At 30.3% G+C, this 25,206-nt stretch overlaps 2 protein-coding genes across 11 annotated transcripts; one reads left to right on the forward strand and one right to left on the reverse strand.

Annotated features, from left to right (window-relative positions):
* Positions 1-601: 601 nt before the first annotated feature.
* Positions 602-16,407, reverse strand: LOC111674913 (ral GTPase-activating protein subunit beta). Of its 10 annotated transcripts, XM_046950349.1 has the most exons (18): positions 15,861-16,407; positions 14,250-14,469; positions 14,078-14,107; positions 13,581-13,979; positions 13,256-13,516; positions 11,085-11,699; positions 7,185-7,295; positions 6,985-7,125; positions 6,388-6,931; positions 6,098-6,318; positions 5,568-5,807; positions 5,295-5,435; positions 3,607-3,624; positions 2,611-3,171; positions 1,859-2,542; positions 1,307-1,798; positions 947-1,202; positions 602-859 (listed from the first exon to the last, which is right to left on the reverse strand). In XM_046950349.1, exons 1-18 carry the CDS (start codon positions 16,050-16,052, stop codon positions 745-747), a joined length of 5,241 nt encoding a protein of 1,746 aa, XP_046806305.1. In that variant the 5' UTR covers positions 16,053-16,407; the 3' UTR covers positions 602-744. The 10 variants fall into 10 exon arrangements, with proteins under 10 accessions (XP_046806305.1, XP_046806337.1, XP_046806308.1 ...); XM_046950381.1 differs by lacking the exon at positions 14,078-14,107; XM_046950352.1 differs by lacking the exon at positions 3,607-3,624.
* Positions 16,408-17,235: 828 nt separating this feature from the next.
* Positions 17,236-18,165, forward strand: LOC111674968. Its single transcript, XM_023435656.2, has 3 exons — positions 17,236-17,358; positions 17,419-17,542; positions 17,738-18,165. Exons 1-3 carry the CDS (start codon positions 17,285-17,287, stop codon positions 17,912-17,914), a joined length of 375 nt encoding a protein of 124 aa, XP_023291424.2. The 5' UTR covers positions 17,236-17,284; the 3' UTR covers positions 17,915-18,165.
* Positions 18,166-25,206: the final 7,041 nt, after the last annotated feature.

Raw genomic sequence — 25,206 nt, forward strand, 5'->3', positions numbered from 1 at the left:
ATACCAGAAGCAAAGAACAAAAAATGAGTAAACAAAAATGCAAACCTTTTAAATTCTAAAGGTATACACATCAACTTTTTTCCTCGTGACAATTTTTTACTCTGGTTGACGTGAACAACCTTTTTTCCAATAAATAAGTAAAAAAAGCGATAGCCATTTTGTTTGAGAAAACTGATGCCAGCAAATGACAAAAGTTAAAAAAATTAATAAAATTAAAGGACAAATAATTCTGAAGAATGACGACAGCAAGTGTTAAATCACTATTGATAAAATATTTAATCGATTCGTTTTTTAAGACTTATATTTGTCCTTTCCTTGAAAACTTTATTTTTTATAGCACTCATCATCCGGTCTACCAGACTAGAACACTAACCACTAACCTACTTTACTAAAAATGAATACCTATACTAACTTTAAAATAAAATAGCCGCAATTAATATGTTATGAAAAAATAAATACTTTTTATTCTATATTTAAGTATGTAAAAGAAAATGCGATATTTTTATGAAATATTTTACTTAGCAACTAAATAAAATACTAAAATTAGTATTGGAGTTTAACAGAGAATTAAAAATTAAGTAATAATAAGTAAAAAACGACCCATAACCAAGTGAAAATAATAAATTACTATAAGTAGATAGAAATAGAAAACAATTACAAACTATACTTTAAAAGTACAAAAATATTGTTTTGCGCTCATGCATAAATAACTTTTAATAAAATACGAATGAAAATACTGTGTAATCAAAATGAAGATTTAAAAAGATGAGCCAACAGTTCAGGCTCAGACAGATCCATTTTATACTTTTGTACAATATCCTGTACTTTAAGGCGACGTCTAACGTGTGGTGGTTGGAAACTATAGAATTCAAAAGAAAAACAAAACAGAGGCGAATAATATATATTAGATTAAATATATTGATTACATAGTTTTGTTTTTAATTACCCTTCGTTGTCTAAACGCCTTCTTTTAGCCATATTGTGAGCTGTTTGTCTCACAAGATTGCCTACGACTCTTCGGCTTAATACCATGCCATCGACTAAAGGTGTGGCAAAACTCATACGACCTGGTGGACCTTGCAACTTAACTCTTAAGAGTCCAGACTGCAAAGCGTGTATGAAAATTACATGAACATCACATGCTCGGGGTATTTGTAAAATATTAGCTTCTTCTCCCGTTTTAGTATAAGGCAATAAATCCTCTGGAAATTTTTAATAGGGTTTAATAACATTTTGTACAATAACATAATTTTGTTAACGTCTTATAAAACCATTTAGATAAGAGTAACAGTTATCCCTTTCTTACCTATTGGAAAATTTAAAAGATCTTCAAAGGATTCCAACCAAACTAAATAGATCTTAGCTGGTGGTTGAGCTAACAGTGAAGGTTTCATAGCATTCGCCTTACGTCTAGTCGGTGGCACAGGATCTTTAGATTTATCCAATTCCAATGACATATTTCTAGATCTCTGTGGGGCGTTTTTATTTGCTTCACCTACAGTTGAGTTCGTTTCAGTGCTACGTGACCAAACATTTGTCGATTGATCTGTGGAATTCGAAGAGATACAACAACCGTCGGTATCGGAATGTAAATTCCACTCTGTGGGCACTACAAATGCTATTTCAGAAGCCACATCCGCCCAATATAACACTTTTGATTCACCATTAAATTTCATATCCAATGGCTGAGATCTATTCGGGGGTTTATCTTCAGACTTTTGTGTAGTAGTCTTTAAGGACCAGGAAGTGGAAACTAGACCAGACCATCCTGAATGCTCGGCAATATCAACAGGCCAACCTAACGAAAATAATGTTGATAATTTTGATTTTCAAATATCTTTCCTAATCTACAGCTTACCCAAAGTCAATAACATATTGCCAAAATGTGGATCCAATGTGCGTATATTTTCATCATTCATATTACCCACTATTTCCTCTGCTGTTGTCTGACCCGATTTAACATAAAATACATGAACAGTGTCATAAGTCCTGGCACTTAATTTATCCAAAGCATTCAACTCTGCAGCAAAGTTGCTACGTTTCGTATCCAATACAATTAGGGGTCTTTGTGGAGGTGCTCCCAATGTTTCAGCCGGACTATTTGGATTTCTCTCCTCAAAAGTTAGAAAACCAAAATGTGACAAAAACAATCGAGCAGCTTGAAATTCATGACACACTGATGGTGGACAACTTTCCTGTGCATGTGATAAAGAATCTGAACTATTATCAGTTTCTGCCCAGGCCAATTTTTCTTGAATAGTTTGATTTTCTAGCATAGTTTCCAATTGTTTTATGTTGTCTTGTCCATATTGTTCACGTATCTGCTCGAAAGTGGGTATAGAGAAATCCGCTACACACGGTGTAACTTTTTCCACACCTTCGGGAAAATGTTTTTGATCAAATTCTATACGCTGTGGTACCTCATTCATGGGTATAGGACGTCCGGGATTGACAGCATGATATTTAGTTCCAGATTTACTGCGCGGCAAGTGACGCAACTGCATAGTCCAGGCGTGACGTCCAAAAGGACCGCGAATAAGTACTAAAAGCATTATGAATTTAAAAAAAAATGTTTTTCATAATTATTGTTTTATTAACTCCCAAGCTTACATGTTACAGTGGGCTGTGGATCTTGATCGTTACCCAAAGGTTCCTCCAACAATGCTAGTATTGTAGAATTTTCCGTGACAAAATATTTAAACTTCGAAATGGCCTGTTCCGTAGTAATTGAAGAACTATTTGTAGAATCCAATGAGTTACAGTGCTTCATTAGAGCCACTTCATCTAAAAGCGAAGAAATTGATTCTGGACCGCATTCACTGGGAAAATAACCAACTTGTTCCAAGATAATAGTCAACAAAGCTTCGGCTGCATCGCGGACACGCATTGATGCCGGTTTTAATTCCTTTTCATCCTTAAACTTGGGTATATCACCAGATTTTCCAATACTTTTGGTACCCGAAATGCCCAATTCGACCACTTCCAGAACAGTTTGCAGGCAATCCTTGTCCTGCAGTAGATACGGATGTTGCATTAGCCAAGCAGAAGTACATTGAAAGGCTGCTACTATGGTGCTGTGAAGATCTTTGCTATGAGCCGGTGGTGGACGAGAGCATTGATAACAGATGTAATCGCAAATCCATTTAACTGCACGCTTACATTCCAAGGCGTCTGTGGAAATTATCGTAAGATTTTGACTTGGTTCTTCAATTTTTACTAAGTTTTCTAGGTTTTTTTTTACATAATGTATGGTTTGAGTTCAATTTGTTTTTTGTATTGAAATCAGTTTTTTGGTTTTTGTATTTTTTTTACATTATTGAGGTTGAAATGTGAATTTGTATGTAAGTTTTGATTTGAGTTTGGTTTTTTGGTTTGAAAATAAAATGTACAAAGAAAAAGAAAAACATGAATATGTTTTATGATGTAAACCCAATTATGACCCAATTTTTTATTTTTAAAAATACATATTTTATTTTTAAGATTTGAGGAAATTTTCAATTCATTTAAGTAGTTTGTGTGTTAATTAAAAACATGTAGCATGAGTAGAAAGAGAAAGAAAAAAACGAAAAAAGAACCAGTGTTAGTTATAGTTTAGTTATTAATTACCGTTTGTAAATTTCCTGGCTGCAGCATTTATTAATTTGGCGGTGTTATTTTTACATATGGGAATAATGGGGTTTAAGTAAAACAAAATAGAGAAAAATAACAAAAACATCACAATATTACAAACAAAAAATGTCAGTGGAAAAGTGTAATTATGATTCAATGAAATGTTTAGTTAATTGTTTTAAAAATAATATTAGTATTAAAATATTTGTACATAATATAACATATTGTTTATTTGTGTGCAAAAATATTGTACATAATAAAAAAAAATGGTATTAAATCATGTCCCAGGATTAGTAGTAATAAAAGAGAATAAAACAACAAGAAAACACTTTTGTTAGGATATAAAAATTGTTTTTGTATAATTTTTGTAAATTAACAAAATACAAAATAATATACAAAAAAGGAAGTCACACTTAATTCATTTTACAAAAAAATAAGTAATAAATGAATAGTATTTCATTTAGCGCTATTAAATAAAACATGCAATTTTTCAACATGACTGGCAATTTTGTTTTACTTGTGATGAAATGAAGCTACTAAACTACTGAAGCCCCCAAATAGATATACCAAGTTTCAGCCAAAAAGTCGTATTAAGCTATGAATCATAGTAACAATTTTTTTCCTTGACATTTTTTAAACGATATTTACATATTAATGTTTTAAACTTTCTTAGCAAATTATTAAATAGTTTTACAATGTTTCCATTAAAACGATAAACTATTTCTTCTATTTTTGGACAAAAATAAAGAATTTGTTGACGAGTTTTTCAGTAACAAAAAGTTTTAATTCTTCTTTTTTAACCAACAGATGAATACTTTAAGTATTCCTTTTCAGAAACAAACTGATAATTTTCCTAACACGATAGAATTTAAACTATGTAATAGCAAATATTAAAGATATGAATAGGAAGTTATCAATGTAGTTATTAATGCAGTACTGAAAAAGAACTGAACTAGAACTGAACTAGAACTGAACAAGAATTGAACAAGAACTGAACTAGAACTGAACTAGAAATGAACTAGAACTGAACTAGAAGTGAACTAGAACTGAACTAGAACTGAACTAGAACTGAACTAGAACTGAACTAGAACTGAACTAGAACTGAACTAGAACTGAACTAGAACTGAACTAGAACTGAACTAGAACTGAACTAGAACTGAACTAGAACTGAACTAGAACTGAACTAGAACTGAACTAGAACTGAACTAAAACTGAACTAGAAATGAACTAGAACTGAACTAAAACTGAACTAGAAATGAACTAGAACTGAAACTTTAATAGAACTAAATATGGCATTTCGAATATTAATTCGCAACGTTTTAATAAAAATATATTAAAAATTAAATGCCAAACAAGATTTTAATTCTTAATTCTTTTTAAACATACATATTTTTTATCTAAATGGATTTGAGGAGGAAAAAGTAATTACAAAGAACGGATAAAATTGTTATGCACGAAAAGAAAGGGTTTATTATTTTCATTGCAAAAGCATAGGCAAGGAAATAACAGCAAAATAAAAAAACCCGCATCATATTTAAATAAATAAAGAGAAGTTGAAAAAAAAACAAATGAAAAACATTCAACCCAAAACCAAAATAAAATAGTTATACTCAAATGTATAGCAAAAAAAAAACAACTCGGAAAATAAAACAAAGAAAACTGTTTAAATGAAATAAAAAACTTACCCGAGTCTCTTATAAATAAACGAGCCAATCCAGAAAGCAATTCCAAAGCGGCCAACGAAACATTTAAGTCAGTACGCCAAGAGGAAATCAAACGATGACACACCAAATAGGTGGCATGGACAAATAGAGCATGAGCATTATCTGTTGAATAGAGCAAATAAGAATATATAGTTAAAGAATTACTTCGCTATTATATTTATTTTATAATGTACAGGCAAAAAAAGTAAGGCTTTAGAAATAAGTAAATAAATAATAAAAATTATAATAATTTACCATAACCAGTAGCTGTTTCATATTCATGTAAAACTTCCAGTGGTAAATCATCGAATAGTGTTAAACTGGGATATTCATGCTGTGATGTATTATCACGGGCATTTAATGTTGCCGAACCATGATATGAATCGGCTGCAGTTGAACTACCAGCAGCTACTGAATTGCCAATAGTGACGGTACTATGAGCACCTAAGCTACTATTACCAACACTAGCTATTGAAGCGGAACGCTCTGAACAAGCTACTCGTACAAATAAATATTTGATAATAATAATGAAAAACAAAATAAAGAAAAGGCACAAACAATGATGAAATGCATAAAAGCCACAAAAACAGAAGACATGAAATTAAAAGTAAAAGAAAAAAATTAAGAAAATCAAAAATTAAATATAAATAAAATGCAGTTTTTATGTAGATAATTACAAAAATAGAATTAAAAAGAAAAAAATTTAAATTCAGAAACATTTTATATATTTTTGTATTGGTATATAAAAAGTTTACTAAAACACTAAATACGTTTATTCTACGAACCTGAACTTAAAACATTAGTTTCGGCATTTCCCTGACCAGGAGAGGGTGAACCATGATGTAAATTATGATCGGCTTCGGTATCCTCAAAAGTAACAGCATCTTGCACTGTTAGCAAAAGACCACCTAATAGCATGTGAGTATTTTGAGCATCAGTCTCCACTTGCAGAGCATTCATAAGAATGTTAATCAATCTAGGCTTTAGCTGGATAAAAGTTACAACTCTAAAATTAGAGAAATTAAATATTTCTTTAAGATTTGTTGTTTTATATTAAAATAGAAATTTATCATACTTTTCTGAAGACTCATTTGTTAGATCCCTTATTGGCAAGGTTTGAAAATGTAAAGGTAGTGTTAAAATCGATAATAAAATTTGTATAGCCGATCGTCGGAGTTCAGTTTTATTAAATTGCATAGCTTGAGTTTTAATTTTCAAATCCTTAGCTGGTAAAACAATTTCCAAAGCCGCTATAAAAGATGGCAACAAAACATGTATGCCATCTAAATCTAAACGAAATAGATCTGCTGAATTCAGTAAGATACTGGCTAAAGTTTCATCACATTCCTTATTTTCGGTAATTTTCAAACATTGCTGTAGAGCCATATAAAAACGAGCCAAATAAACGGGTAAAATTTCTTCGCCTGTCTTTTTGGCACAAAAAATCTTACACAAAGTACCAATGGCCTCAGCACGTCCCGATTCATATTTATCAATAGTTAAAGTTGGTGGCAAACTTGAAGGATCATTTAAAGAATTGGGTTGCGATAAAGATATGCTACCTTTGCGATTCTCCATAATCATTGAAGAAGGACGTTTACTGGCCTCTGAAGCTTGTTCTGCAAATATCGATATTTTTAACTTATGATATTTATTTGTAAATTAAACCTACTTTTAGTATTTATTATCCAAGCATCGCCGCCAATATGAGCAGCTTCAAATAACCATTCACCAAATAAATGCAAAATACTATTGCATTTAGGTCTAGCAGCAGCTAAAGGGGGACGTTGTTCTAAGCCCAACGAGGGTAAAGCTAAAATTGAAATGAATTTATTTAGTTATGAACATTTGAATAACAACTAAATTACTTACAACCCAAGCTACTGCTGGAGGGTGGTCCTGATGTAGGTGTTAAAGGTGCTGGAGCAGCTGAAGTAGATAACCGAGAACTGGTCAAACCAATTAGTGCGGATTTACTAAGTCCTAAAATAATTTATAAAGATTTTTTTAAAAAATTCATTTAATTTGTTTAATTTTTTGTAAAATTATAAAAATGTTTAAATAAAAGAAGAAGGTAATCAAATGATCCTATTGTAAATACTGTTTAATTTTAAATTAATTCAGTTGCATATATATATTCTGCAAAATATTTTCTCACATTATTTGTATTTACATGTTCATATGTTGTTTTGTGCAATAAATAATATTAATTAATACATGCTGAAGATATCGGTTTCATTTTATATACAAATAAAATATTTGCTCAATAAAATTTTTATATTTATTCAAAACGTTCCTCTATGTTAAGGGATGAAAATGAAATCGATTTAAATTAATTTAGAAAAATATGAGAATATATGTACTTCATGGTCAAGCCAACAGAATTATTTCAAAAATCTTTTTTTCGAGAATATTCTAGGAATTCATATTTTTTATTATCAAAAAAATATTATTAATTTTGAACTATGTTAAAATTTTGTGTAAATGTAATGCGTTCTATAATGAATATATGAATTTTCAAGTTCACATACAGTGATGTTCCTTAAAATAGAGCCACCTGCTCTTTTAAAGTTATAAAACCCTTCACCTTCGTGAGAAGGGTTTATATAAGTTTGTCATTCCGTTTGTAAATTTCCAACCCCATAAAGTATATATATTCTGGATCCTTATAGATAGCGGAGTCGATTAAGCCATGTCCGTCTGTCTGTATGTTTGTTGAAATCAGTTTTTAGAGGACCCCAGATATCGGCGAGATCCGAATCTTCAATAATTCTGTTAGACATGCTTTCCGGAAGATCGCTATTTAAAATCAGCAAAATCGGTCCATAAATAACGAAAATATGAGCAAAAACCCGAGACAACATTTGAAATTTTCATCAAAAATTTAGTTTGAGTTGAGGAAATTTATTATATGTGAGAAACTATTAGAGCTACAATCACCAAATATTAATTGAAGAACTTTGACATTAATGTGAACATTTAGAGAATAACGGGCGGACTTTCAATGGTGTCTTGGCACACCCTATATGAATTAAATACAAAATTTCGTATATCTGGGAAAATATTAGATTTTTTTTAATTTGTCATCGATTACATTAAAATCTTAATTAACGTTCGGAAAAATGTATCTCTGGAAAACATTACAGTTAGAATCTTCAAAATTATTAAGAAGATTTTTTATTTATATTGCTTTTATGGTAGCAAAGCACATTGGGTATAGCTAGTATTCTATAATATTGAACCAGTACGTAGAGTACGTAGATTCGGAATTAGATCAGAACACATAAAAGGGAACTTTTTGGTACTTTTTCGTTCTACAAAAGGTACTTTTTGAATTTTCTATAATATTAAACCTTGAAACATGAAAATAAGTATGTAGAGTCCGGATTAAGTCAGAAGGGGACCTTTTGGGACTTTTCGTTCTACCAAAAGTACTTTTTGAATTTTCTATAATATTGAACCAAGAAAAATAAAATTTTGCATGTAGGGCCTTGACTAGGTAAGAACCTAGAAAAAGGGACTTTTTGGGACTTTTTCGTTCTACAAATTTTTATAATATTGAACCTAGAAACATGAAATTATGTTTTTAGAGTCCGGATTTGATGAGAACACATTAAAGGGATCTTTTAAGTACTTTTTCGTTCTACAAAAGGTACTTTTTGAAATGTCTATAATATTGAAACTAGAAACATGAAATTAATTATGTAGAGCCTGGATTAAGTGGGGCTTTTTGGCACTTTTTCGTTCTTCATAAGGTAATTTTTGGAAGTTCTATAATATTGAACCTAGAAACGTGAAATTAAGTATGTAGAGTGTGGATTAAGTGAGAGCCCATAAAAGGGGACGTTTTGGCCTTACCGTTTTGCAATTGGTATTTTTCGATTTTTTTTTATAATAAAATTCGTACTGACTGTTTTTTAACACATCATGGTGAAGGGTATATAAAATTCGGCACAGCCGAATATAAAACTCTTACTTGTTTTTCATTAAAATTCGTTTGCAAACTGGCTCTATTTTTGGTCGCGGCTTTTTATGAAGCTTAATTTTAAATTAAATTAAAATTAAAAATAGCGACGCGTAAATTAGTGGAAAAAGAATGCTTTTATATTCATAATAGATAGTTTTTCCAAATCTATTTTTTGTAGGAGAGATTTAACAAAATTTGATCGTGATGTTGGCTCTATTTCTTTAAAATTGCACATAATGTCACATACTTTATTTAATTTAAAAAAAATGTTTAAAATTACTTTAAAGTATGTAGGTTACGTTAATTTCAAGCTTAGCGAGTAAATGTACTAAGTCCAATTTTTACATTAATATAATTTTGTAAAAGTGATTAAATTGCATGATTAACAAAGACAGTTAAAATGACTTTTCATTCCAAAATGGGCTGCATGCAAGCAGTTATTTATAAATGTAATATTTTAAATACAGATTTTAAATAAAAATTCGTTGTAGTTTTTTAATTAAATTTGAAATAAAAGTAATAAATTAGTAATCAATTTGTATATTTTTATTATCTAGAACCTTGTATAAACAATCTTTTTGTGGTTCCTTTTGAATTTACACGAGTTGGCACTGCTTTCACAAGAAGTGCAAGTGATTTTATCGAAATAAGGCTTACAAGGGACCAAAAATGCTACCATATCGAGAATTACCATATGAGCTCTTAACGTGAAAGTAAAAGCGCTGGGCGATCGATTAGGATCAAACCAAAAACGTCATAAAAATATATTCACTGGAATGTCACCATTGGGGAACAGTTCTTGAATGACCAATAAAAGTCATTAAGAGAAACATTGAACATCAATTACATTAAAAATTCTGAGACCCAACTAATGGTCTAAATAATCCCCGTAAAGATGTATCTGTCTGTTCTGTAAACCGAATTCGAGTAAATAATATTTAACACAAACTTTCACTACTAACCTCGTAGTAATCCAGTTCATATTTAAAAAAAATTAACTATAATAATTTTCGGCGCAAAAAAAAACAATAGAACAATTTTATTATAACACACTTGTTTGTAGCAGTTTTAAAGCAGAAATATAAAAATATTAAGCACAAATATAAAATTGAATAATTGCTTGTTAAATGTTCCGTAACGCTCTAAAATACGAATATATTGAAATATTATTGTACTTTTAAAATACAATTGTTTAAAAATTATTTAATGCAAAATGTGATTGCATGTCTATAAAATTTCAAATAAAAATATAAGATCGTTAATTCATTTCATTTGTTATAAAACGCATTCAAGGTTAAAATTAAAACACAAATTGCAAAATTGAGAAAAAATAAACAACAACTCACAAACAAATACAGGTCTTTTGGGTACCTTCTTCTTCAATGAACAAGATTAACTGACAAACAAAATAAAATCAAGTGCACTGAAAACTCCATAATGCTGTGTGTTATAAAACAAAAATTGAATTTTGTGGGCGTAAATTTTGAATCATAAATAAGTGATAACGCTTGAAAAAAAACACAATACTTAAATCTAAAAAAAATATACATACAAAAATTACTTAATTATTTACACGTAGTAGAGGGTTATTAACAGAAAACAAATATTTTAAAACTAAAAGCAAAACGTATTGTAATTGGTTTTAAACTTAGAACATCATATTAGTCTAATTAAATAAATCAAAAACGACAAGAAAAAAAGATCTGTTGAAAAAAAAAAACATTAGCAAAAAATGAATTAAAATTACATGGGTTAAAGAAAAACATATGTAACATGAACAATTATTTGAAAACGAAATATCGCACCCTTTTGTTGTGTTAGGTTTGGCGCAACACTAAAACTTTTTGCCAAGCGTCTTTGCAATGGTGGCGTAGGAGAATGTGGTAAATTATGTGGCGGCTGTTGATCTTGTCCAGCACTTGCTGATGGTAGGCCAAACGATATAGAACCTAAAACACCAGCAGATTGACTACCACTTGCAGCAGTTGCGCCAGTCGAAGAAGTATTTCCAACAATAACACTCGCCGTCGATGGAGATGGTACATTAGCGGTGGAGCCAGTTGGAACACCACTGCTACCATGATGATGGTGATGTCCCATTATAGCATTAAATGCTGAACTAGCCGAGCCACTTATGAAATTATGAATATGGGAATGTTGTGCCGATTGGTTGTGTTGTATAGTCGTTTGACTATTATAATTGTTATTATTATTATTATTATTTGTCATATTACTATTATTCATGTGTATGCTAATACTTCCATGATGGTGAAAAAAACTATGGTGGTGATGATGTTGATGTGTTGATGCTGAAATGGTTGCGGCTGCACCATTGTTGGTAGCCTCATTTAGGGCTAAACGTATGTCCATTAAATTGGTAATACCATCTTCAGCTGAACGTACAGGTGGTACAAAAATACCTTTTTTTTAAGTTTTATTTTTTTTTTTTTTCAATATTCAAAAATCATTTTTTTGTTACAAAGTTATAAGAGGAAAAAGTGATAAAATTTTTTAAATTAAATATACATAGAATAGAATTAAATATACCGCAGATAATAAAGGTATTGAAATCAGAAAATTTGCATACAAATTTAAAAATATATATAAAATTAAAAATTTTCTATGATCAAATTTAAGCATCATTCCTTTTAAAATTTCAATACCAAACAATTTTCTACAAAAAATTTTCAATTTCAAAAATGTTTTTTTAATATGTTTTTATAAAAAAAATATCAATACCATTTTTCTATGAAAAAATATCAACTTTAAATTTTTTTTATTAAAAATATCATTATGGAAAATTTTTTCAATAAAAGATTTTCAATATTAAATATTTTTTATCAATAATTTTCAATATCGATAATTTTTCTATGAAAAATATCAATATCCCAGGAAAAATTTGACAACTTGTTCTAAAAACTACTAGTTCTAGAACGAGTGAAAACAGAACCACTTTAGATTCTTAAACAACAGCCTTGGAACTAGTAGTGTCGCCATTACTTTTGGAACCCGTTCCTTAGAATATTGTTATGGTTCTTAAATACTTCAAAATAGTTTTCAAGGAACTAGTTCTTTAAAACTAGTTATACATTGCTACTACACTAGTTCAATGGAACGCATACTAGTTCCGAAACAACTTCTTGGAATCAATTGAAAGAACTGTCAAAAATTAAACATTTAAAAAACTTATTTTTATCGTAATAGAAAACGCGTTGAAATGTATATTTTTGCATTCCATTAAACTACAAGATATTAATGAGCTCACTAATTCAATGGTACCGAGAGAAGGGAAAGATATCTGCTTGTAACGTATATCCTTAACAAAAATATTATAAAAGATTAGAAGTGTTCTCTACAGCTTCCCTAGAACTAGTTCCAGAAGCGTTCCAAAGAACGAGTGTCGACTCCATAACGCTTCCTTAGAACCAGTTCCGAAGGTGACAATTTCGAACCAAAATCATTGATCTCAACGACAAACTAGAACGAGTTCAGGCTAAAATTATTTGTTCAAGAACTAGTTGTAGAATTAATACAATTTTCCCTGGGTATTGAACATTTTTCTTTTAAAATATATCAATATCAAACTTTTATCTATAAAAAATATTTGTTTTCTATAAAACAATTTTACTTAAATTTATTAAACCCAAAAATATGTTAATTTAAATTCAAGGATGTTAGTTAAAACAATTTTATCGTTCGAATTCCATTGATTTTTTTAGCTTTTTGAGCCAAAAATATATTTTTTTTTATTACACTGTATAATTTACACATCAAGTCTGATTTCAATACCAATTATTTTAAAAAGTCTTAAGCTTAAATAAACTATATAAAAAGATGTTATAGTACAGCTGTATCCCAAAAAGAAATTTAAAACTTTTTACCACCGAAATATGTTTTTTTAAAACATTTACATATAAAAGTATAGCATTAAGTTAAAGTTTATTATATTTGCTTTTTTATAAAAAATGATACTTACCCAAAAATGCATCAACTTGACTAGAAATACCCTTAATAGCTTTTAAAAATATTAAAGGCAGTGCTTGTAAACAAGGATGTTGATAAGTTTCTGCTCCCTTATCGTGCGTTAATGCCCATTGAACAAAATGTGAAGATTTACTGATAATATGTGGTGAACATAAAGCTGTGGGATTGCCAATAGTACGCAAAAAACGATACCAAGTTTGGGCAACACAATCATTTGACATGCCAGCTGGTATAAGTTGAGCATCTTCCTCAGCTGTAAAGTAAACCAAATTATTTTAAAAATTTTCCATATTTTTTCTAATTAAATAAAAACTTACATATTTTTAGCTCAGGAAATGCGGGACCATAAGTAAATTCCAACAGTCTGGCTGTTAAGGCCAAATTAACACGATTCCATTGATCTACTAATGCAACACGATGACGCCACATAGCACAAGATTCTTGTAAAGTTTTCCATAACGAAGGCGAGGGAAAACATCTGACGCAGGCCAAAAGCCAGACTTCAAAAAGCACCTGTAAAACTCTTTCGCACAATTGATCACCTACATCATCTTTGATAGTAGGAGGTGCCAACAAAGTCTCATTTATAGCCAAAAGAAATAATAACAAAGATTCCCATGTTTCACGATCCATAGTTTGGGAAATTTGTGCTGTCTGTTGTAATGTGCGTAAAACACGATGGCATAAAACTGCCTGGCGATTAATGGTATCAATACCTTAAAAAGTAAAGGAAATAATTATCAAGTAAGCTAATTAATTCTTATATACAAGCACTATGAATGTATGTAAATATTTCTAACTATATGACACCTACCAAGCTCTTTTTGATATATAAATGGTAAGACTTGAAATGAGAATGTGTTGAAAATTTAGTTAGTAAATTTTTTTTTCTAAATTAAATGCTTAAATTTTGTTTTTTAGTTGCAGAGCCTTTTTGATATGATATTAGAAGTATGTATATGTCTTTTTAAATGATATGTACTTACTTTCACCATGTCTTGGTACGAAAAGATTATGAAAATGATTAATTATTTTACGACAATACATATTGGCATCTTCACATATTGGTTTGGGAACACTTATTTTAGGCTGAGGATGCAATGCGGTCATCCATTCACAATACACATTCACACAATCCTTAATGGTTTCATGCTCTTGCAGCGGCAATGATAGACCAAAGCAAATAACATCCATACACCAATTAACCTGAAATATTAATAGTTGTTGATTTTTTGTGCATTCCGTTAAGTCTGCACAGAGGGGTGTTCGATTCGCTGCTTTTAAGAGCAACGAAGCGAACGATTTTTTTGTTAGTCGTCGTTCTACTATAGTCGTTCCCACGACAATTGGATCTTCGCTCCGGAACGACCCGAGTCATACTCGGCCAAAGATTGTCAACCCAGCGACAGCTGTATCAACCGAAAGTTTTTTTTCCCCAGGAAAGAACTATCGGCCACAGTCGAGCTGTTACAACAACAACAAATATTAACAGTAGGTAATATTATTAATAGAAAAACAGTTTTAATATTTAAAACTACACAGCAAAAAATAATTGATGTCATACTTTACAAACGACATCTTAATCATATATAAAAATGCGATTATATATTTTTCGCTTCTATAAACCAAATATTTCCTTACAAATGAAAACCCAGTTGAAAGTGAGGAAAGTTTGAAATTAACATAAGCATGTCATTGAACGAATTCGATTTATTTTTGAATCCAAATATCGGATTTGTATTGCATCTATGTATAAGATTAGATGTGGTTCACACTTGTCAAAAATGAACAACATCCCTCCAAGGACACGCTAATGTAAAATTCATAGGTTTTTCACCAAAATTAGAAGTACTTCAAGTATGTTATTTGTGGTAGAAATTCTACTTCTTTCTCCTCACTTTTTTGCTGGGTATTAGTACTATATTCGATTACTACATTACTACACACTACGTCTTTCACCATAGTTCCATTTCCATTCATGAGAGAGTTACACTACAAAAATTATTGGAATACATGACCGATTTAGGTTATCCCAAATCACTCCCCTGTGAACATTATTATAGAACGTAATTAAATTCAGGTATAGGTCAATTTTATTTATTATTACTTTTTTGTTTTTGAAAACAGCATGGTCTATAGCCTACACTACATAAGATCATATCATGGGTCTTGTACTCCCACTATTTTTAGCAAATTAGAAGTTTTAGTATTACTCCATTGTAAAGAATGTGTGGATTACGTTCTCCTCACCTAGGATATAACAATACTAAATGTGATATGTTTATCCCATATATGACCTTGCGTTATTGATGGAGATATAAGTAAACTCATTGAAAATATTAGATAGGTATTTCCTCTTGGAATGTTATTACAAAACTCATCATCTTTCGGAGTTTCGTCGTAAAAACCTAAAATAAAACTTTAAAGATGGAGTACACCTAAAAGATATGCTAAAAGTCAATATTGTTAGATTATGACACATTTCTACTGACTCTAGCGATGTCATCACAGATTTTGCATATTTTCAAACTTTACGGCCTAACAGAATATTTCAGTAAATATGTTGGTTACATAAATTTATAAATAAACAAAATTACCTCTTCATCTTTAACTAAATGACTCGGTTCAGCATTCTGAGTAATACCCAAGTTTGTGGCCAATTGTTTGACCACAGATACAGCAACTTCACGGCCAGCGCTTGCTGGGAATTTATTTAGAACACTATAGCTTTGAGCACCACAGCTATTAGCTGATATTTGTGCCGAGAGAGAAACCCATTCGCCATACATTATGTTTTGCAGACAGTTTCAATTTCTTTTCTAAAGTTTTTATTTTCGCACTTTTTTGTATACTTAAAGCAATTCTTTTTTTATAATTTTATTATTATTTGCTACAAAAAATGGGTCTTAAAACACGTCAACAAAAAACTTTTTTCTTAATCACTGGGCAGGTCAAAGACTACACTTTTTCACTTTAGAAAATCCATGTTTAAATGCGTTTATAGCAGCATAACATATTATATTTAAATTATAATTAAATTAACTTTATTTATCCATTTTGATTAATAGTTTTTTAATATTTATTGTTATTTTTTATATCGTTTTTATATATTTTTAAATAAAAATTACACCTGTCTGCAAAATTTACGCACAATTTTTTTATTTTTTTTTACATCTATTTGCATTAGACACCGACGGCGATCATATTTCACAACGGCGTTAGCTTACACCATGAAGCGGACGGATCTATAGTTTTTAGAATCGAATATTTTTAAGAACCCAAAAGAAATAAAACAAAGTAATTACAAACGAATAACATTTATCACCACTTCAAAAGTAGTAAATTTTTTTGCCATCTGTGGAAGTGATGTTAAACGATTTCCAAAGAAGCTAAAATAATTATGATTTAAAACAAGTTATTTTTGCGCTTTTGTATTATATGTGTTAAAATTAAATCGAAATGTCGATTTTGTAAATAAAAGTAGGAAAAACTAGAAAGTCGGGAAATTTACTTTCTTGTGTTTACTTGTGTTTTGTTATTGTAACAAAAACAAGTAAAATTTTAACTCAAACTTCTCACCCGCCATCTAAACACATATTATATTTTATCATTCTGAGATCCAATATTGTTAAAAAAAAACAGACAATTTTGGGTTTATACTTTAGAAATCGCAGTATACTGTCGGCTAACTGTTTATCTGAAGATCTGGCATCATTTACTAAATTGTGTTTGTTTACATCTGTGGTAGCCTTGCCAGGTGTAATTTAATTAACTGTTATACAAAATTAGAATTTATCATTGCCATTTTGAAATGTTTATACAAGAAAGGAAGTTTATGATCAGTATTACCAGCAAATAAAAATTAAAAAAGAAATGTGGTTAATTTCAATAATTCGTTTTAAGCAGAATAAGTTAAAAGCTTACCAAGGGTTGTTATTTGCTTAGTATCTTAGCAACTTCTATTATTATTATTTATTTACAAACAAAGAAATTCCCATTAGAACTTTGTGCATACAAATAAATGGATTTAATAAAAGAAATAAATGAAAAATATTTAGCTTTGGAAGCTGAGGTCGATAATAAATTAGAAAAGATGTAAGTTAAATAGACAATTAAAATAAAAATATAACTATTTTTTTCATTTTCTAACGATAGCAAGCGCGATGAAATAAAATTTGAGAAATGTAATGCTGTGGCAATAGAAAAATTACAAAAATATCAAACGGACAAAGTATTAACATTTGAAGAGGCTATGACGAGAAATGCAAATCTGTTAAAGGTTGGTTTTATAAATTTGTAATGTAATTGTATTCGACAGCAAAACTATTCGATTTAGTATGGTAAACATAATTGTTCAACTCACAATCGAAAAAAAAACACTCTAATTTTGATTTTATCGGACACTATGACACGAATTTCCAATTTTTGTTTTTATTTTATTTTAACACTAATAAATTTATTTATTTCTTTATAGTCTTTGGAAATGACTAAAGCACGTTTACGTTCACGTTCCACTTTTTCTCCAGTTGAACAAATTTTGGACAAAGCCTTAAGAAACTATAAAATGGATTTGGAACTCACACAATTTGACGAAAGCGGAAGACGTCAACATCACACTACCACCGAAAATATTTATGATACAGTGCCATAATAAAATAAAAAAAACAATATATATAATAACATTCATATTGATATTTATTATAAAAAAATCAAAATATATGTATCTAATATTACGAGTCCTTATCAAATTCTGAGCCGATTTAGCTATTCCCGTCTGTCTGTATAAAACAAAGGAAAAGAATCAAATTCCCTGAAATATTTGTTTTTGTCTTAGTCAGTTTGGCATTGAAAACGAGCTAAATCGGTTCGCAACGTAAAAAGTTATGAGTAAAAATTTTGGACTACCTCGAAAAAATTATGTTTTTTTTCATATTCTTAAGTTTTTTTTAGGAAACTGCAAAAGATAATTCAATGAATTTTATCACGCGTGTTATATTTTTTCAATTTCAGATAGCCCCATACAAAGGAATACATGATCAGAAATTAGTTTATCGTTAGTTACTTTCTCAAATATAACACAACATTTGGTACATGTAAATATAATATAAACAAATATCATAATACTAACGAAGATCTGTATCGGCCCACAATTGGTCATAGCTCTCATATAAGGTCCACTTCTGAAAATCACTTAAACGCACAAATCAATGTGATTTTCAAGATAAATGCTTTATAATGTTAAATAAACCTAATTTAATATTCATGTAGGGTATCATACTTTCTACCTTGTTTTCTATGTCAATGATATCTATCTATAGATGAAATTCGATATACAGAAGTAAATTTATTACAAACTTGTTTAAACATGTCATAACTTGTTTAAAAATACGAATATAGTGATGAAATTCGACATAAGTAAGATTCTTATGATCCAAAATCAGTATGCAACATTTTATGATGATCGGTCCATAATTGACCCTACCCCCTCCCCATATAAGGTCACCTTCACAAAAGGACTTTAACACTCATTACTGTCTTAAAAATATAGATAAAATTCGACATAAGTTTAATACGAGTAAAAATTTATCTAAAAAAATTTATGAGGATCGGTCCATGATTGATCCTACCCCCATATAAGGTCCCCTTTAGAAAATGACTGCAACGCTCATTAATGGCATAAAATACGAGTATAGCGATGAAATCCGACACAAATAAATTTAATACGAACCAAACTGTCTACCAAATTTTATGAGGATCGACCCTTTTGATCCTGCCCCCCTATATAGGGTCCCCTTTTGAAAATTACTTTAACGCTTATAACTGGCCTAAAAATACGAGTATATAGATGGAATTCGACATATGTAAGTTTCACTCGAGTCAAACGAGGTTTGATGGTGGGTATATAAGATTCGGCATAGCAGAAAATAACACTCTTAGGTACTTGTTATTTTTACATATGCCTCTTGCATCTAACTAAGCGACCACAAAGTTCTTAAAGGAAATATTACAAATATTAAGTGCCAAATATTAAAAAAATCTTATTCATTTCCTCAGTGAAATAGCAAACATTTTATTGTCAGTAATTTATTGAAAACCAAAAAATATCTTTCTGAACTCCCATGTACAATTTTTCCATAGACCAAAAGTTGAAAAGTTACACTCCTTTGAATAAAGATCAGTATGACCAAATTGTCCAACTTTGACCCCAACAACAGTTCTTGAACAATAACGCCGAAAATTTGTTTATGTCCTGCTAACCAAAAGTACTAACATTGGTGCAAAATTTCTTCAAAATCGATTTTTTTGAGTTGGGTCACATGATATAAAATTGCCCATATCTTTAGCGATATTTAATAATTTGCATGTGATAACATTTTTAAAGTTAGAAAAGGATTATTTGTTATTGCATTTAAGTGTTTTTCTGAAGATTTTTCTAATATTTTTGCCAAATTTTGTATAAATATCTTAGTTAGGTAATGAGTTATGTGCTTTTAAGTGATTTTCAGGAGAGGGACTTATATGGGAGCTATAACTAATTCTGGACCGATCGGAGAAAATTTTACGGTAACATTATTTTCGTTAAAGGTTATATTTGTAGTAAATTTTGTATAAATATCTTAACGTAATCAGTAGTTGCTACTGTAGCTCGTCCTGGAGTCTTCTTCTAGCAACTTTGGCGTACGATGGCGGCTCTTTTCCTTTTCAGGTGTCTAGCTTCTCTTATTTTGCTTTTCGTGTTTTTTTTTAGATACCCGTACCTTCGAGGTTGATTTCGCCGATTTCCTGAAGCATCTTTTACAACTTCCTCCTCTGTGATAGTCTTTTCTTAGTAATAGGTAGTTTAGCTATGCTATAACTCACCAGTTTCACTACATTCTTTTTGGGATTTGCCATAATGGTGTTGTTATTATCATCTGAGGATTCAGAGTCTTAACCCTCACCTATATTTAAAGGCTGAGGTAGCTTATAGCTTTATCCTATTCTTCTATCATTTTTATTTTCTTTCAATCCTATGTTTTTGCCAATGGCATGCTGTACACGCATTGCGCATTGTCCGCCACGGAGGTCAAGGTACCCACCTCCGTAGTATTATATTGCAGGATGACGACGACACGTGACTCACGAGTGGCTCAACACTTGCCGCCGGTACCGGGTTATTAAGGCCCTGCACCGTAACTTTTATCTTTTTATTTGTATTTTCCATGTTGTTTTTTTGGCCTATGGGGAATATAATATACCCAGGTGGTGGACAATCTGCCTTCCTTCAGCTTGAGTCAAACTAAAACTGGACAGATGGTCTATCACTAGCCCCTATCCGCCACCGGGGATACGCTGGGTAGGAAAAACGGGAAAAACTCCCCCGAGATTTCTTATAATTAAACTTAAATGTTATTTGCAGATCTTAGTTCGCAGTTATAGCTGTTGAAATCTATGTGGTCTACGTTATTTCTTTCATATAAAACCGAGTTTTATCTCTTAAAATATATCTATATATTAAAAATTTATTATACATATACTTATGTATGTGTATTATTGATATACTATTACTAACAAATGCTCCCAAAAATTAGTTGACGTTTCTCTTGAGTGCAACATCTCAAAACATATAAAAGACATTAAATTTATTTGATATCAATTTATCATTGATCCACATTCTGACATGACATGTGTTATTGAAAAAAAAAAAAATAATAAAAAAAAACAGAACAAACTATTTTTTCTTTTAACATAAAACAAATAAATGATTTTGGTGTTTATTTCAATGTAAAATAAAGAGTTTCGAATATTCTTATCAATCAAGTACATACGAGTGTGTATAACGATTCTTGTCATTACCTTGGTTTTGTGTATGTTTCAGAACATTTACGTATGTATGTACATTCATATTATATGTATATGTATGTTGGTTTGAAGGAAACCTTGATCCGAGAAAATTGAATATTATTTTCTCATTTTATAACTTGTTAATTGTTACACCACTCATCTGATCCGTCAAATGCATTTTTATTTTAATACGGCCTCTATATTGCTTCCCCCATATGTTACGGGACATATGCACATATGTACGGGAATTTAATTTAAATTCACTTAACCCGTAAGATATTTTCTTTGATTTTACGTAGACATTATGTTGTCTAGGAAAAATTTCTGTTTTCAAAGTTATGATTTTAGTATAAAAATACTTTCCACATTTCCGTTGTCCTACGTTTTTTTGCCAATAATTATTGACATATCCTGAACATTGTAAACCTAATTTACAGCTATTGTCCTATGTGTTTTTTTGGTTTAAAAATATAGAAACTTTTGGTGGAATGGTTTTTCAATAATTTTAAAATCGCTACAAAACATTTCTAAGAGTCGACAATCTGAAATCCATTTACCATTTACATACATGCACATATTTTAGTGCTTCTTTACTTAAACAATTTCTTCCGAATACTGAATCTAAAGATTAGTCGGCAAAGCTGATGTATAGACAAAAGATTATCATATAAAAATTTGTAAATTAAAAAAAAATCATTAAATAAATTCAAATCTAAATACTTCAATTTATCAAAAGTCTGGTCGCTTTACATTTGTATACGATCCACCACCATCAGTGATGATACTTTGTCATTCAGTGTGTAACCCCAAGAAATATTCATCTGAGACCCAACAAAGTATATATTTATATTCTGGGTCCTTATCAAATTTTGAGTCGATTTAGCTATGTCCATCTGTCTGTATAAGACAATCTGACGATAAAACAAAGCAATAGAATTCACCCAAAATGTTCTTCATTTTCCTAAGTTGTTTGGTATTGAACATGAATAAAATCGGTTTACACTGGGAAAGTTAAGAATCAACAACCTCGAAAAAAGCATTTTTTATATATTCTGATGTAATTTTCTTGCAAAATATGCAAGATAATTCCATGTAAGTCAACACACATTCGTTTCATACAAGAGCTTGAAAATTGCCAGAATCGGTCCACAATTTCATATACCTCCCATACAAAAGTACATATTCCCAAATAATGGGTTTTTTTGTTAATTACTTTCATCACTAAATTTTACAAATTAAAATCGTATGACAATAGAATTCATTCAGAAAAAAATTTTCTTGATCGGTCCATAATTGGTCATAGCTCCCATACATGGTCCCCTTCCGAAAATCACTTAAACGTACATAACACATTACTAAATTAAGATATCTATATAAAGTTTAGGTCCCTTTAAGAAAAACACTTAAAGGCACATAACTCATTACCAAATAATGATACCCATAAAATATTTGGCATATTTTTGTACACATTAATGTTATTAAAATTTTTTTTTACGATCCAAGCTCCAAACTCCAAGGTTCCCTCACGAAAATCACTTAAACGCACATAACTCATTACCAAATGAATACCAGCTAAAGGTATTTTCAGACTACAAAAATCCTGTAGTATAATACAATTTAGTAGTTTAAATACAATTTGATTGATTATAACAAAAAATACTTCTGATTTTTATGACATACCATAAAAATTTCAAAATTTTCCGAATTTTCATATGTATCAAAGTTAGTTAGTTAGTCAGTTAGTTAGTCAGTTAGTTAGTAAGTTAGTTTGAAAGGATGATGTATATACGTCAAATCCGAATAAATACACTTAGGCTTCTATCGGCCCTGTTGTGCGCTCCTTAACCAGTGTCTCAGGTGGGAATCGAACCCACCACCTCCCATCTATCAGACTAGAACACTAACCACTGACCTACAGCAGGCCACTGTATCAAAGTTATATAAAACCAAGTAAGAACTTATAGTCGGGCGAGGCCGACCATAAATACCCTACACCTGTATACGAATAAAATGTAATTTTGTTTTCATAATAAAGCATTAAAGTTGAATTGCATCTTGCCTGTGGATATTTATGTAAAATTTGTGATGGGGGCTTTTTATGTAGGCTAGGGTTAAAAGAGGACCTATAATTATAAAGTTCATCAGGGTCATCAAGGCTAGTATAGAACATGGTTTTGAAGCTTTTTGTCGAGATACGAGTATAGGGGTACAGTTGTATGGGGGCTAGGTAAAATAATGGACTGATCTTAACCATTTTCAGTAGGATTCGTCCCTGGGACAATAGAAGATCATGTACTAAATTTCATTCAATTATCTTTAAAATTGCGGCCTGTATCGACTCAGAAAATGCTTCTGAGCCGATTGGTATACTTTACGGCGGTACAAACATAAGCACAAACCCAATATACCCTCCCCACTAAAGTGGTGGTGTGATCAAGAACATCATTGAATTTATAAATGTAAGAATTGATAAAATTTATGTCTGAACCCAGCTAGCATTTGGAAGACTGTTGGATGATTAATCAGTAAACTAAGTCATTCTTGACTCCTTGATGACCTAAAAGTGATTAATATGTTGAGCGCTTAAAAAATAACTCGAAAATGATCCCCATATATGATTGAAAACTGAATATTTTAAAAACAATAACAAAATGTATTGTAATCATAAATTGATCATCCTGGTGTTTAAAATATGATGGTTTTAAAAACTTATTTTGTGGTCATATTTCAAGCAGTTGGAAGATCTCAAATTGTTCCTTATGTAATTGTTTTTGCTTGTAATGAAATAGCTAAACTTAAAAATTATTCAAAAATGAGTCGAAACTGATTAGAAATGGGGCTCAGAAAAGACTCTTTTGGAAGAGTTAGCAAAACATTTTGTATTTGAATTTGTGTGATATTTATAAAGTAAGTAGATTTTCTGTCAGGAAATTTTAAATTATATTATGCTTTAATTATAATAGTTTTATATGTTTAATGATCTTCTACGAAAGATTGTTGGGCGACTAATCACTAAACTAAGTCTAAATTATTCGAATTAATGTCAAAAACCTGATTCATTTGAAAAAAAAAACAATAACAAAATGTATACCAATCATAAATAGGTCATCCAGGTGTTTGAAATATGATTGTTTAAAAATTTAGTTGGTAGTTAAATTTCGCACAGTCGGAAAATCAAAAACTGTTTTCTGTTGTATTGTATTTGTCTGTAAAAAACATAAAAATTACTCAGAAAAGACTCAAAAATGACTATAATATGATTCGAAAATAACTCAAAAATGATCAGTTCTTTGGCTCATTAATGACTCAAAAAAGATTAAAAAATGAGTCATAATTGATCAGAAGTGGGGCTCATAAATGACTCATTTAGAAGAGTCGCGGGTAGGGTACCATTTTCTCCCGACGAATGTACCATTTATGATCAAAAATGAGCGCTTATATGATCATTTTAATCGTACAGAAGTGTCATAAATGAATCGAATGTGATCAAAAATTTCAAAAAATACTAGCTGGGAAATATTTATGGATTTTCTTACAGATTTTTTAACATACCGACCAAATTCTATATTTTAATTTTGAAATGTATTACTACTCAGTATTGTAGTCTGGAAATACCTTAAATAAAAAAATAAACGATGAGTTTAAAAAATTAAAATAAAAAAACAAGTATGAATGTATAGTCGGACATTGCCAACTATATGATTCCCTACACCAGTATCTTAAAAAAGTGGATTATTGGGGTACGGTTGTATGGGGGCTAGGCGAAATAATGGACCGATTTGAACCATTTTAATACCGTTCGTCCTTAAAACAAAAAATAAGTGCCAAAGCATTTGATTTGTTTTTTAACCTTTTTTCTGGAATATTTTTACTTACATATTTAAAAACAAGTAATATTTCTATATTCGGCTGTGCCGAATCTTATATACCCTTCACCAAGTATGTTTTAAAAAACAGTTTTTATTTATTTTGTATCTCTGCACACATGTCACACATAACATACACACAAACAAATGTAAACTGTAATACCACCGTCAAACCCTCAAACAAATATGAGCTGTATTACCAACATATTACTGCTTTATCTCCTAGTTCTTGTTATACCCTTCACCTTCGTGA

This window comes from Lucilia cuprina, chromosome 2, assembly GCF_022045245.1.
Source record: "Lucilia cuprina isolate Lc7/37 chromosome 2, ASM2204524v1, whole genome shotgun sequence".
In the NCBI taxonomy this organism is placed as follows: domain Eukaryota; kingdom Metazoa; phylum Arthropoda; class Insecta; order Diptera; family Calliphoridae; genus Lucilia; species Lucilia cuprina.